General features: G+C 38.7%; 1 protein-coding gene across 1 annotated transcript in view; it reads right to left on the bottom strand.

The window, feature by feature from the left end:
- Positions 1-733: 733 nt before the first annotated feature.
- LOC115929921 (homeobox protein engrailed-like) overlaps positions 734-14,707 on the bottom strand; it is a 41,147-nt gene continuing 27,173 nt past the window's right edge. Inside the window, exon 2 of the mRNA XM_031000060.1 lies at positions 734-1,218. Within this exon, the coding sequence (XP_030855920.1) occupies positions 827-1,218 (392 nt within the window). The 3' untranslated portion in view covers positions 734-826. The remainder of the gene's footprint in view (positions 1,219-14,707) is intronic.

Genomic DNA, 14,707 nt, shown 5'->3' on the forward strand with positions numbered 1-14,707 from the left:
CCTAGTATCAATTAAATCACCGGATTGCCGAAATTTGTAACGGAAAGGCTTTCACATTTCCTTCTGATTTAAAATCTCGAGATTGACGAGATTAGCGGGCATGTGGGAATCTCGGCGAACATAATTTACGCTCCACAGATTTTAGTTTTGTTCTTCTTTATTTTGTATAGATCATCGTCGTCTCTCATTTGAATGCAGATTAAGAAATACAATATTTCATCTCAAGATAATGGTTAATCCTCTCCTAAAAAAGATTGATTTAATGGGTTATCGAGAAAATATGATCCCAGCTTACACATCTGCTGAGAGCCAAAGGGCGTTAACTCACATTTGTTCATGCTAGGTTAATGTCCTTCTGATTGTCAATCAACAACTGGTTTGTCTTATCTCATGCCACTTTCTTTGTTCATCACTCTCCTCCTTTCCTTAATAATTCTTAGTCATTCTTATTCATTCTTATGATCAATTTAAAATATCGTCTTTAGATACTTTTGTTTGTTGCAATTGTCTCTTCTGTCCTTCATTGTGGTTACGCACACGATCAAAATCATCATTTCTACCTCGGGTAGATCTTGGGCACTTTGCTGGCATTTCTGCGGCAGTGATGGAGATTTTACTATCTTTGTGTAAGATTTTGACAAACGTGTATGTATCCTTGCTTCAAAGGGTTGATCCTTCAACAAACCCCAATATCGATGTGTTATGCATTCCACTAACAATTCGCTTGTTCCTTCAGCCGTCAACACACAATAGTTATTGAATATAATATACTTCTATTATCATAATTATATTCTCCGAGATTTAGGTGGTCTCTGCTGTATGTATGTTAATGTGTCAACGAATCCCCATCAGAATCACTTGTGTAGTCCGATCTACTGCAATCCCCGCTGGCATTCATGAGCTTCGTGTCCATATCGTCTCCATCCAAAGGTACCGTCGAATGGTTGTAAAGACCCTGTGCCATCAGTTGTCTGGCCAAACCATTCTTGAGTCCAGTGGCCTTCTTGATTTTGGCTCGCTTGTTCTGGAACCAGATTTTGATCTGGGATTCGCTCAGTGTGAGTTCTTTGGCCAGGGCCCTTCGACGTTGTTCGGTCAGGTAGTTGCTCTGTTGAAACTCTTGCTTCAGTCTCTGGAGTTGGGACGCGCTGAAGGCAGTGCGAGGGCGCTTCTCATCGGCTTTCTTTTCCCGCCGTTTCACCTTGCGTGTCCGAGGTCCTGTGGTAACAACAACAAAAAGCAAAGGTTTTGGTTAGCACAAAAACAAATCAGTATATCACTAGATGAACGATTGCATTACATTTCATTGAAATACATCTGAACTACTCTAAAAATCACTTATTGGGGCAACAATAATGACTTATTTCTTCTTTTTAAAGATATATTCTGCATTTTCAATAATTTTCAAGCGTAAAATAGGTAGAGAACAAGAATGTAAGGTTTTTCGGAAGAGACAAATTTTAAGATAATTCATTCCGTTCAATTCCAAGTTTATGAATATAAGCAATATCTAGATACTAAACTTTCCAAATGATAACAATACAATAAAGCCCCCAGTCGACAAAAACCCGGCACATTACAACATTCCATCGCAAAAGAGTCAAAGTTACTGCCCGGGAACTTTGGCATGCGGTTGCTCTCTCCCTTTTAATGGAACTAGTCATAGGAACAATAAAACTTTTGACGGATGATGTTAATGACACTTTAATTGACGATAAAACGATGTAGTACTTCTTGTCACTTAGTGCATGAACTCTGCTCTCTATGTAGACAGGCCAGACACAGAAGGCAAATTTCATGCCTGTGGCGTCCTCAAATGATTTCAGATAGTCATTGATAAATAAAATGAATACTATTAAAACAATCACAACTCATTCACTTTCCGGGCACCTATGAAAATCAAACAGAAATCGGGCATATCATTTGTTTCTACTTCTTGGAGATACCTAAAAACTGAACTTAAAAGTATGAGCCTAAACAGGTTTATAGCAGCGCCACAAATCCAAACTCCAAAAATGAGCAAATTTGCAGTCTGGACGAGAAGGGGGCAGGGTTGAACTTCAAGAGGGGCAAATATTTAAAAAAAGAAAAAACGTTAAGAAAAGAACTGGTGTGGATAATAATTACGACCATTGTTTATAATTAGTAAGACAAATCATGGAGTCACATTTTATCTGTGTTATCCTGAACGACAATGTGAAATTGTTCTTTGCTTTTCACAAAATCAGCCAAGCATTCAACTTCTCTTTTATTATTTTGACAGGATATCATGCAACCTGACGCTCTTGAATATTGCATTTTCGATGTTCTAAATGTTATAAAAGCACCAAACACGATCGATGTTTCGCTAAACCTTAATAAATACAATTTTAGAGGTCAATATTGGGAGACATGTTGTGCATAATGACATTCACCTTGGAAGAGTATCTGGAAACAGGTGAAAAGGGAATTTGATTTAATATATTACGCTTTTATTCTAGATAATTATTGAATGTTTCAACACGAAACATTTGATATACACAGATGTCTATTTCGGTAGGAAAATGTGCGAATTCATGTCCGCAACTTAACTGTATTTTAAACCATTCTTTAAACTCTCTTCAATAAAGTTGTATCATTTTCATCTGCTTTTTTGATGAAGCTAATCAGAAATGTGTCATCTTATTTTCTGGGATACCAGTAACACCTTAAAAATGAATCTTTGTTGAATGATGATAAAATTGAGTTTAAAAATAGCAGACGTTTTAAATAGGTCCTCGGAGTAAGTACTTGTACTTTTATTTCGCCAAACGTACTTTCCATTCTTAAAGGTATTGAAATGGTTAATATTACGACAAGGAAAACGGTTAACATAATAAGTTAAGAGTTAATTAGTTACATTTTATCTGTTTGAACAAATTAGCGGTCCTTACAAGATCATGAGTGTACATAATACATTTTAAAAAGAAGATAGTCTCAGGCGGATAGATTTTCATGATTGTTTATATTCATAACTGTAAAGAAAATTGTGACGTGCCATAATCATTATTTGAAGCACGAGTATTATACACACGAATCTGAGCAATTACTCAAAGACGTCATAATCAGAAGCTTATCGTTTTCAAAGTAATTGTGTAAATCTTGTTTGTCAGTCGTTAACGTGCTATGGAGTGGCGGTATTCTGTCTCCTTCTTGCCTCGATTGTATAAAAGAGAGGCAAAGTGATTTGCGGATTATGATAAATGAAGCTCCGATCTCCTCCCTCGAGACTCGTCGAAGAAGATTTATTCTGGCGTGCAAGATACACCGATGTGTCCCAACAGGCCTTGAGTGCACTCATTATGTTAAACAGCCTTACATTCGCCCTTGTTACTCATTGCGAGCAGTGTTTAAACTTTTCATTATTCATGTGGCGTGTGAGTGGTGGGGATAAACCCCAGCTAGGATGTCTTCCAGCTTCATTGACCAAGTCGCGCATGACGGTGATAATGACGAGGGTGCGAAACGCACGTCCCTTCTTCGAGTGAAGCAACGGTGATTTTCGTTTTCTCTTAGGTCCCATGGCGTCGGAAGCGAGGAGGCGGCACGGGTGAAGACTACCCTTTCCGCTATTCCTTGGTGCGATGCTTCCCAACTCGTAATGGAGCCTGGGGTTAGGTTAATGAGGCGAAGCGGCGCGCGCGCTCTGCGACTTCACACCTCCGCGCGACTACAGATTGGCCACTTTATCGCCGAGATTGCCCCCTCTAGGCTCCTATTACCAGGCGTGTGTTGCAACTCATTATCGTCTTATACCATGCTTTGCTATAGCTGCTCGTAATTGGCGAGGAAGCGCGATGACGGGGGAGTGAGTCTATAATGACCCTAAACGCCAATCGAGACACGTAAATGATATCTTTGTGATTGCGATATTGAGACGTCGTTGCCAATACGAAAATCATTTGAAAGTCATTACAAGGGCTTATCGGTGTGTCTATGCAAGATGCACCTCGGGCTCAACGCAAGCGTCCCGCGGGAGAGGCCAATCTTGATAGATAATAACCCAGATGCGATATCACCCGAACAGAAATGAATTCAATTCGCAGAGATCGGCGAGCATTTTCACACCACAGGCAGTTGAAGCGCAAGATGTCTTTCCCCCATCTCTACCCCAGCCTTCCAGAAACCAACGCTGACAAACACAACGTTGGTTATACATTGAATGACTCTTCAGAGACCCCATCCGAAAGATCTTCCACATCTGTTGCGATGACATTTTGACGACGTTCATTATCATGCCCAACCTTGCCCGTGCCCGCGAAAAAGACATCGACAATGTGAAAAAAACTGAAAAGTTCATCATCAGCATATGTCGCTTAATGAGAGGAGAATAGTAATGATTATTAACCATTAAGGTAACCATTCATCTGGATAGACAATTCCATTTGAGGGGAAGTCTTCTGGGGGTCGTTAATGGATCATTCTCCTAGAGTACGACAGAGAGGTTAATCACTGATCAACGTCACAAGTCCTATTCCATCTTCTCTCCACAACCAAACCGCGAGAAGCGATACCCCTTCTTGCACAATCACGGCTCTTTTATTTCAAATAAATCATCTTTCTTTTCCAGACGCAGATCTAATAATTCATTCTGATATTTCCTTACCCATAATTTTACCCTCGGGTGTATAATCATTATTTTGACTAGGACTGTGGATTGCAGTGGCACTATAGCGCTACTCTATGAAGAGCATTACGCCATGCAAGCATTCAGATTCACAATTTAATGGTTCGCAGTGTATTGACTTTGAAATCTAACAAAAAATAAAGTTGACATGAAATTATATAATATTCTGGTACGAATGACTTAGATGGGTCGAAAGGAATTAAATTTGTGGGACCTTGAACTTGATTTCTTCAGAAAGTCTACTTAATTTAAACAAAATGGGCTTTAATAATCGTGTGTATAACGTATTATCTAAATACCAGCTGTCAACCATTAACCTTTTTTTTGTTCATGTTGTTAGATCTTAATCTAGAGAAATCTATTTTCAAAGCATTTACAAACGTAATTATTGAAATATAAACTTTGTCCAAATCGTTTTAAAACTGTATTTTGTTTATGAGCTGCTTCCAGGATTTAATAGATATGTCCGACTTTCACATCTTCTGTAGATGTCTGTAACGCTTTTTAGGAAGTTTTTACGAAAAATTATGGACCAAAGTTAAATTAAAGATTTACAATAAAAAAGAGCAATTCAAATGTAATTTGCTTGTACTTTCCAGAAAAGAAAAAAAAAGCATCCACAAAGCCTTTACTTACTAGTTGACACGTTCATCGTATTCCTTAAATTTGTCAAGTGTTATGAAACAATACTATGAAATTCCTTGAACAGCACATTGTTCCCCGTAATTATCTAGGGATTTAATCGAACTGATATATTAATCTAATTCATTCAAAATAAAGTATACTGCGACATTTTATTTCTTTACAGAAAGGCCTGAAAAGCACTCGAGATCTAGGTTTATCACAAATCCATTTGTAAGCCGGACGACATCAAAGCAAATAAAACCGTCACCGTCACTTTACCACGATACCTTCATCCAACGTTTGTTTGTTGTTATTTTTTTCTTTGAAATGCCCATTTTATTGAGTATAAATCAAGAGTGGGCCACTTAGAATGCGGGAAGAATTGCTTTGTCATACTTTCTGGATGAGCGACGGAGCGCGACCGGGGCGCGTCGAATTTCATTCGTGCGCGTGCACACACGTGGCGAAGATGCGATGTGTATGGACGGGCGCGCGTTCTGGCACACGCCACTAGCACTGCAGGCTACACGGCTTAATGTCAGCGCGGACAAAGAGATAATATACGTGCGTTGGGGTTAAATGACAAAGAAACGAGCAAATAATGGACCAGACGTGTTTAAGATAGCATTTTTATCCCTTATACTGCGAAGAAGATCCGATGAGTTAAACTTAAAGGAAAGTTCTTTGCAAACATCTTCTTTTAGTCTTACACGATTCATCTTAATTTATCATTCAGACTTTTGATATGCATTATTTCGTTCGAGGCATTTTATTTAATCTTTTGAAGATGCACTCTCATTTGGTAGTCGGTAGAAATATGATATTAACTTTGGATAAATAGTCTTTATCCAAAGACGTAGTGTAATATGAAGCCATTAGTTTTCGTAGGTCCCACCAAGTCAACGAAGAATAGGCTTGCTTGTGTTGACGATCTATTTTTTTTTAAATAGGCCTGACCTTTACCACTTTCCATAGGCAGATAATTCAATGCTTATTTTAGCTAACCAAGACATCACGCGATTTTATCTTTAAATCAACAATGCCATCATGTTTTTCACGTTCGTATCGATGATAGCTTTACTAACTGGGCAATGGTATGGTTCGAGCCGTGTCCAGCCGACTATGTCGGGGTGACAGTGCACCCAGCAGTCGGTAGAAAGCCTCAATGAAGCTCCTGCCCATCTGGTACATAGTTCTGCCCAGTTGTTTTACTAATTGTCCGAGGAAAATTGACCGATGGTTTAGTAAATTTCAAAAATAAACAGAGGGAGCGGCATTTCCTTTGAATAACATACTATCTAAGTCTTGTGGTATTAAACTGAAATGAAATAACTGAGAGGGAGAGAGAGATAGAGAGAGAGAGAGAGAGAGTGATAGGGAGAGGGGGGTAAAGAAAGCTGTAATTTTTTGTTTAACTTACAAATTGAATGGGTAGTGGGCGGGTGTGCACATGTGCGTGCGCGTGTGCGCGAGCAAGGAGAGAGAAATAGAGCGTGCAATGTGAATGGAAATCGAAATCCAATATTAGAAATTTAGATATCAAGGTTGTGACATATACAGTAAAGCAGAACAGTACCATGCAGGGAAAGCCGTTATTTCTTCTGTTTCTTTTTTTCTAAATCAAAAGTCAAAATGATAAAACAATTTTTCAAGCTTAAGCTGGAAATTTCGGCCCTAGGAAAATTGGTAAGGTGGAATATGCACTGGATCATATACAAGTATAGGATTATATGATCTTTTATCTCGTCTACAAGTGGGATGCGTCTATTTCTTCTGATACCGTAAAAAGAAAGACATTAAGAAAAAGATACACGGAATCCACACTGTATTTATTGTTTTGACATTAATAATACCCATGTACACGAGAAAAGTTACGTTCGTTCATAAAAGGGAGAGAAGCCTTTCTCGGTTAATTATTTGCAGAGCATAACCTTAATCATTATCAATTTAATGAATGTAGTTTCAATGTGACAATCATGGATTTTGTATGATGTATTGCAAATTATATCGTTTATGGAAATGGAGTGTTGATGCGGAGGTTTAATTAATTACAAAAAACAAAAACGTATCAATGTTTTCGGTGTCGGAACATTTTAAAAACTAAACCAATTCCTAAGTCTTTGTTTTCGCATGAACTAGAGCAGAGTGCAATGGCACAGTCAGTTTTGTTGTAATATTCTGCCCCTCATCATCGAGTTCAAGATCATGGTATACCGTCAGAAGAGATGATCTTCTGTCCAATTCAGATGAAATAGTCATCATAATACAAACCTATCTGGTCTTAGCCTAGGGGGATACATCGTAACCCCGGTCTTCACTTGATGATTGTTGCCTGTCATAACATACCTGGACACCTTCTATACCTACACCCATCTCGGCGACAATTGATGTCTTAAATCCGCCCCAATTCAATTCGGACCATGCACTCCAGAAACTCCGATCGTCAACTTCCTTTACCACTGCTTGCCTACTTTGGCTGTGCCTGTGCTATACCAAACGCTGCAGTGGATCGTCCATCGAGATTGACGCGAGACAGGCAGGAAAATAAAGTCTAATTCCTACGGAGACGGGATCGTATTTGATTGGGAATATTAAGAGAAAATAAACAGAAGGAACGATCACTGTTTGGATATGGATCGAACCGACGAGAAGGTTTGGACAAACAGAGTACTCCAAGGCGGACTTAAGTGCGAAGAAACCCTCGAGGAATTGACGACCAAAACCAAAAATGCAGGAGGGCAGGGGAAAAAGAAAAGTGCAAACTCTCAAAAAAGCTGAGTGCGAAATGACAAACCTATTTCCCTGGTTGTTGTCGTAATTCAGCAGTCAAAATATGAGGGGAAATATCTTAGAAGCAGGAGGAAAAACAATGAGGAAAGATAAAATCCTTTGGTATGGCCTAAATATTCAGGTACATGGCACTTGTTCGCAGGAGTGTGGTTCCCGCCTGAGGATAGAATGGGGTTCGAGTAAATTGGGAAGACAGGATTAATTCTCTAATTATAGGGGCATAAATGCATGATAGTGATTAATTACAAGATCAAAGATTCTGAAGATAAATTCAGTCTCATGTTTAAGACTTATTTCAGAATATATGCGCAAGGAAATAATTGGCTATAGCCTATAGGTGGTCTGATGTCTCTTGCCCGAATCAAAATTAAAGTTTCTAAACTTTGCGAGGGAGCGAAGTAAGTAAGCAAAAAAAAAATGGCCCTTTATAATATTGAAAATGTAATCTGTCATACAATATACTGAATGGATATAAATTAAATATACCATCTGGTTGCCTAAACATGAGGTGAAGGTTGCCCAAAATTAAATGTTGGTGATTTCACATTCTCGATAGGGGGGGGGGGGGGGTTGGGTGCTGTATCCCCAGCTCTCACCTCTTACCCATATGTTTGAAAATTTTGTACCAAAAACTTGTCGCCATATTTTAAACATTAACAGAATTGGAATGCCTGTGCTAGCGAATTGAAATCAGTACCTTACATTCATCATGTAATATATATACATTCCCCTTTTCACCTCACACATAATAATTGTTGCATTGCATTGTCATCGCTTCATTCATCGTCATAGTAATTTGGAGAGGAAATCGATTTTCTGCGTTCTCATGCCAATCTTCACACACCTCGTTGATACCAGTGACAGGGGTGCAGCGACGAACCCCTCAACCATATCAAATTATCACCTCTCTCGTCACCCCTCGTGCCCTGCTCAGGCTCCATCAATGGGCCGGTGTGCCAACCCGACCAGCCGAAAGATCCAGCTAACTCATAGCCTATTCGGTTCAAGATCGGGGAATCGTCCAAAAAGTGAGACGAGTTATATTTTTTGCCGAATCCATCTCTTTTTGTGTTTTTTTTTTCTTCATTCGATATATTTGACAGAAAAGGGACGAAGAAAGAGGAAAATTTATTTTCTTTTTAAATCGTAGCACTAATTTCTCTATTTTTAATTGCTGAAAGGTTTTTAAAAAAGGTTTTAAAACAAAGATCAGATAGACAACTTTATTTAACCACATAAATTATACGAAAAGAATTATTTTGAAGAACAGAAGCATAAGTGCGTTCATTTTTCATACACACATAATGTATATATATATATATATATATATATATATATATATATATATATATACATCATGTGAGTAAGTCTGTAATCTATCTGTAAGACTCTATAAGGCTCTATAAGACACATCGTCGATGTGTTTAGCGCTATTTAATACCCAGAATATTACATTTCATTATCAATGTTTATAATGAAAACAGATTTTGCGGCGATCTTAAAGATGAGGATATGGAAAAGATCGAACATTTGAAATCAACACGCGTTCTTACTCAATAAAATAATTGATTGAATTACAGAAAACAACTTTGTCTTTCAAGAAGAAAACTTACAGTTCAAAGAGAGCAACGATTTTAAAATAAGTTTTTTTAAATGTTACTCTGGCGGTAGTACCATTTCCACTCACAGGTGCACACAAGACCACAACATACGAAAGCGAACCCCAACCTACGTAGATTGTAACGGAAAAGTTCGCCCCTCCACCCTTCTCACGGGACATCACGCCCCCTCTGGGATAGAGTCGATCATTCCGAATTGATTTGATAATGTTCAAGAATTGATTCAGATTGACAACACACGTGTTCACATTATGATTGTTTTGATTCGTCCTTTTCCTCTCTTCACCCTCAATTTTCCTTCCGCGGTTTTTCGAAAATTATGTTTGTGCGATCTGGGAATTGAAGGCTGACGTATAACTCGACGAACAAGACAATAAAGAGAAGAGTTAAGACATCTTGGAGGACAAGAAATAAGCTGGTGGGAACGAATACTTTAAGAGTGCTCTTGTCGAACGGTTAGTCAACTTTTACTTTCAGAGGTGTCAAACATCGGGGGCGTAGCTATATACTTGCCTGAGTATGGATGAACTTTTCGAAAAGAAATGAGATGTTATGGTCCTTTCCGTGTGAGGGCATAACGAGGTAATCGTCGCTTTCGATTGGGAATGGAAAGCTTTGACGTAGCCCACAAAGCGTCGCTATGTTTAAGGCGATTCGTTGGAGGAGGTTGCGAGTAACTAGAACTATTTTTCAAAGAATGATTGAAATGCGACAAATAATTAATTGAAGGTGACTACATTTAGATGATAATCAAGTATCAATGTCGACATCAATGTTGAATTGTATTTTTATTCTAAGACAGAGAATTAATGGTTAGGTGCAAAAAGTGACAGTTGATATAACAAGTATGCGGGTACTATTAAGAATATCGACTACATGTATAGTGTCAACAACCTACAGTTATTGTCAGAATTAATTATTTTTCACAACGGGTAATCCTAAGTTAAACAAATAGACGCACGGTTTTGAAAACTCGTCATTATGACCCAAATTAAGATATACCCCAGAGATCGGCACCCTAAATATATGCTCGGTCGAATGAAATACAATCCATTGTCGGATATACTGGAATAAAAAGAACGGTGACATAATTTTTCCCGTCCATCCCGGCACCGCATGATCTGATCGTCATTCCTCAAGTCCAAGACTCTTTCAGAATCTGGTTCATCTGTGGATGTTGTTCTTGCTACTCCCAGGAGAGTTCAACCCAGTATCATTTATCACGAGAAAAGGAGGTCTCAGAGTTGGTAATAGTTTCTGAAGGTGATGACGTATGACCGTAATGAAAATGTCATCTCTTTTGGAGCGTTGCGGAGGGGTGCTGGAGGAAGGGCTCTGTGATAAGAATGGTGTGGTGTTTGGACATCAAGAGCGGTAGAAAGGGAAGCACCGGTGAGGGTTTAGAGAGAGGGGTATAGCCTAGTCCTCTGGGGTGCTAGGCGTGTTGATGGATACCCAAATGGACCGTGTTGGAAGGGGAATGACCAACTCCGGCGGACGCGCCTTGATCCCATCTTTCCGATATGCCGACGGGCCTCCGATGTTTTTATCCCTTCTCATTTTTCTTTATTCCTCTTTTTCTTTTTCACAACTCTTTCCTGTGGAGACCCCTCTTCAGGAAAGATGCGTTCGACTTGCGGAAAAAGCTTGTTGATATAGCTGGCCGTACTTTGAGCTAATGTGTGAATGAAGAGCCAAAGGTCAACATACTCCACTAAGAGGTCACTGCTAAAATATTGATATCAGAACTACTGAAGTCGATTCATTACAATTTGTGTTTATTGCTTAATTTATGATGAACCCATCACGGATAAATATCATATTATGATATGAATTTATATTAATTAATTAGGGATATTCATAACATCGTAATCACTTTGCCGTATAAAAGTATGAATGCAAACTTTGGCCGCAGTAGCTGCGCTCTAATACACCTCAAAATCCGTTTCGATCTGTTTAGCCCTCTACCGGTAATTGCGACACTGCTAGGTATCGGTTTATGAACCCGCGTGTAATGGGAACCCGGCGGCCCCAATCAACCAATTTTACAACAAAATGATGACTTCATTGATTGACCCACTTATATTTCATTCCGCTATTTCTTCTCTTGCCTCTCTCTCTTTCTCTCTTTATAGCAAAGTCTCTTTCTCTTTCCCTTTCTGTATGCCTGTCTGTCCGTCCGTCTGTCTCTTTCTCTCTCTCTCTCTCTCTCTCTTCGTTCAACTTATGTCTTTTTCTCATTTTCTACTCCACATTTTTCTCCTTACTCTCTTTTTTCTTCCACTCTCTCTTTCTCTCTCTTACTATCATTCTTCCCCTCTCCCTTTCCTTCACTTCTTCTGAGCACTAAGTGAAAGATTGAAATAAAGTGATGGCAGTCTAAAATTGAGGTACCCCAGCCCGCCGAAAACAATCTCTCCACCCAAACCTTTTCTCGATGAAAACTCGAAGGAAAAAATCATATCAGCCAGTTTCGTTGTCTTTATACTTTCATAAAAAGAGGGCGCGAAAACCTTATTAAGAGAGGGCATTCCTGGAGATTAGAATAAATTGAGATTTGTTGAACCTTATCGACTCTATTTTGCGAGTTCTTTGACTTTTTCTAAAGTGAAATCATGACCACGTGGTTGAGAGTGCAAGCACCTGAGTCGAGAGGTTCATATCGGGTCAGTAGAGAGAAACACCTCCCCTATCTTCTCGACCGCATATTGATGAACGTATTGCTACTTATTAAAATGCATTTCATTAACATTTTTTGATGTTCTCATTATCTTTATGTAGAGAAGAAATGTTCTTGAAGCCAAAAAGTAACATTAGCGGAAATTCATGTTATAAAGAAGTGATAATTTAGAATATATATTTTGATGGCAAAAATGCATTGCTTTTTTCTTCTTAAGTGTGTACGTTGAGGGGGGGGGGCTCTCTATGTCTTTCTGAGTCAAGCTTATACGTTACAAAAAAAACGTTATCTTCCTGATTCCTATGTTTATAAGCATTTTGCCATACTTCTAATTCTGTTCATTTTACATTAATTTGGATAGGTCAGGGAGGGGCGTGTCCATCTTGTTCCGCCATTTTGTTGGTGTGGCGTGCTGCGACTGACCGGTAATTTGGCTTTTTAGATGTGATCGAGATTCTTGCAGGCTGAAGAATCAAGTTGTAAGTAAGTCAGGCAAATCGAGATGTTGGTCTGCTATCGCCCTAATTACCTTTGATAGAAGTGTAGAGGGATTCTCGCCTTCAAACCGGGGGGACTTCTGGTGGGGGTTAATTCGCAGGCTACGAGCCGACAAACGGACCAATTTGTTAGCCGAAGTGTAATGTCAATTTGGAAAGAACGATCTCGACACCACTACGTGTCAGCGATACTTTGTAGCAGAACAAACAAGGTCTGGCAGCGCAATGGGAGCTGGCACTGTGGGTTGTCCCAGACGGGTTCGGGTTAAATCCGATCAGTGTGGGGCTTGTACCTTCGGGCGCTGACCCTACGGCCCATTTATACCAGCGGGAATGAAGCAAAAGTATACGATAGATAGAGTAGACCAAAAACAAGATCGAGTCGGGGAAAAGCTTTTGTAGATATTCGTCAACAAGTCAATGGAAGAATAATGGAAATGAGAAGGAAAAAAAGGGCACGTCCTTTTGGGAGCTGTTGATCCCCGATTGTCAGTACTGATCAAGGGATGGAAACGATTACGACCATGAACAGCCTTGTCGAATGGTCGAACAAATCTACCAGTGCATCCAATATCAGCGGTACTGATCAAATCAAGATACGAAGGTATCTCTAACAAACAAATATATCATAAATAAGTTCTTTTCGGGGAAGGGAGGTAGGAGAGGAACCTAAAAAATATATTTTTTGTATTGCTTGTATTTGTATTACCCTCTATTCCTTGTCAGCATTCCATTTTCCTTTCGTTTCAAATTTCTTTCCTTTTTCATATCAAATATTATTCTTTTTTGTATTTAATTTCTGGTTATTATATTGCCAACTGCACCTATAAATAATGAGAATGTCAGTGTTTTGAAAAACTTAGTCAACAAGAATCTCCTTTTTATGATTATGGTAACAGTTCACATCGTTATGTTTTGTAGGTATTTACTTTCAGTTACTTCAATATTCAAACATCACATTTTGTGATCATTCTTATTTAACTGTTATAAACCATTAAAAGCTGCAAAAGAATGTCCCTCAAGTCCCCAAAGAATCACAATTGATGAAGCTATAGCCAATATGAGTCCTCATCGGATGACGATGATTAAGAAGCCAACTTATTTTCTTTTAACTCGACTAAATATTTGTTATTAATGTTATTATGTAATATGGACTGTCGTTAAAAAACTGGAATTCTTAAAAATGATTTCAAAATCAATTCACTATATAAACACTAATTAAAACTAAAAGATCGAGAGCATAAATGTAACGGATCTCATTCATTGCCGAAATAGAGTGAATACATTTTAAACGGCCTAAACAGCACTTTCTGGATCCATTTGAATTCGTTGAAATCAAGCACAGAACAAGTATTGAAAGCTGTGTCAACTGATAATAAAATCGTTTCTAACAGGTTGAAAGTTTGTTAACAATCATGTAAAAACACTCATTGACTTTACATATACATGTATTTCTATATGCTGACTTTTTCTTGAATGGCATCTTCTCATTCTTTGCACTTTCAGTAGAATATTTTATCGCAAATAGGTGTATTTTCTACGATCTAGTTCCGCTGTCTTGCATCTTGTTGGGTGCCGGGTCATTGAACTGACTACCTACTTTGGAATATTGCTAAAGTGCATTAGCAAGCCCATGAAAGAGCAAATTTGCTCGTTATTGGTCGTGAGTTTGTGGTAATGTCGAGTTCCCTAACCGTAATAGAATCGTGAGAAAAATAGGTGTGTTCTCGACACCAACTGGGAGAAACACCCATGCGATATGTAATCACGGCGTGCGACACTGCAATTATGGTGGTAAACACAAAGAATATGCATTTGTTTATGATTAAGTTATAAACTTGAGTTCAGGACC

Source organism: Strongylocentrotus purpuratus, unplaced genomic scaffold (assembly GCF_000002235.5).
Source record: "Strongylocentrotus purpuratus isolate Spur 01 unplaced genomic scaffold, Spur_5.0 spur5_scaffold_6, whole genome shotgun sequence".
Taxonomy (NCBI): domain Eukaryota; kingdom Metazoa; phylum Echinodermata; class Echinoidea; order Camarodonta; family Strongylocentrotidae; genus Strongylocentrotus; species Strongylocentrotus purpuratus.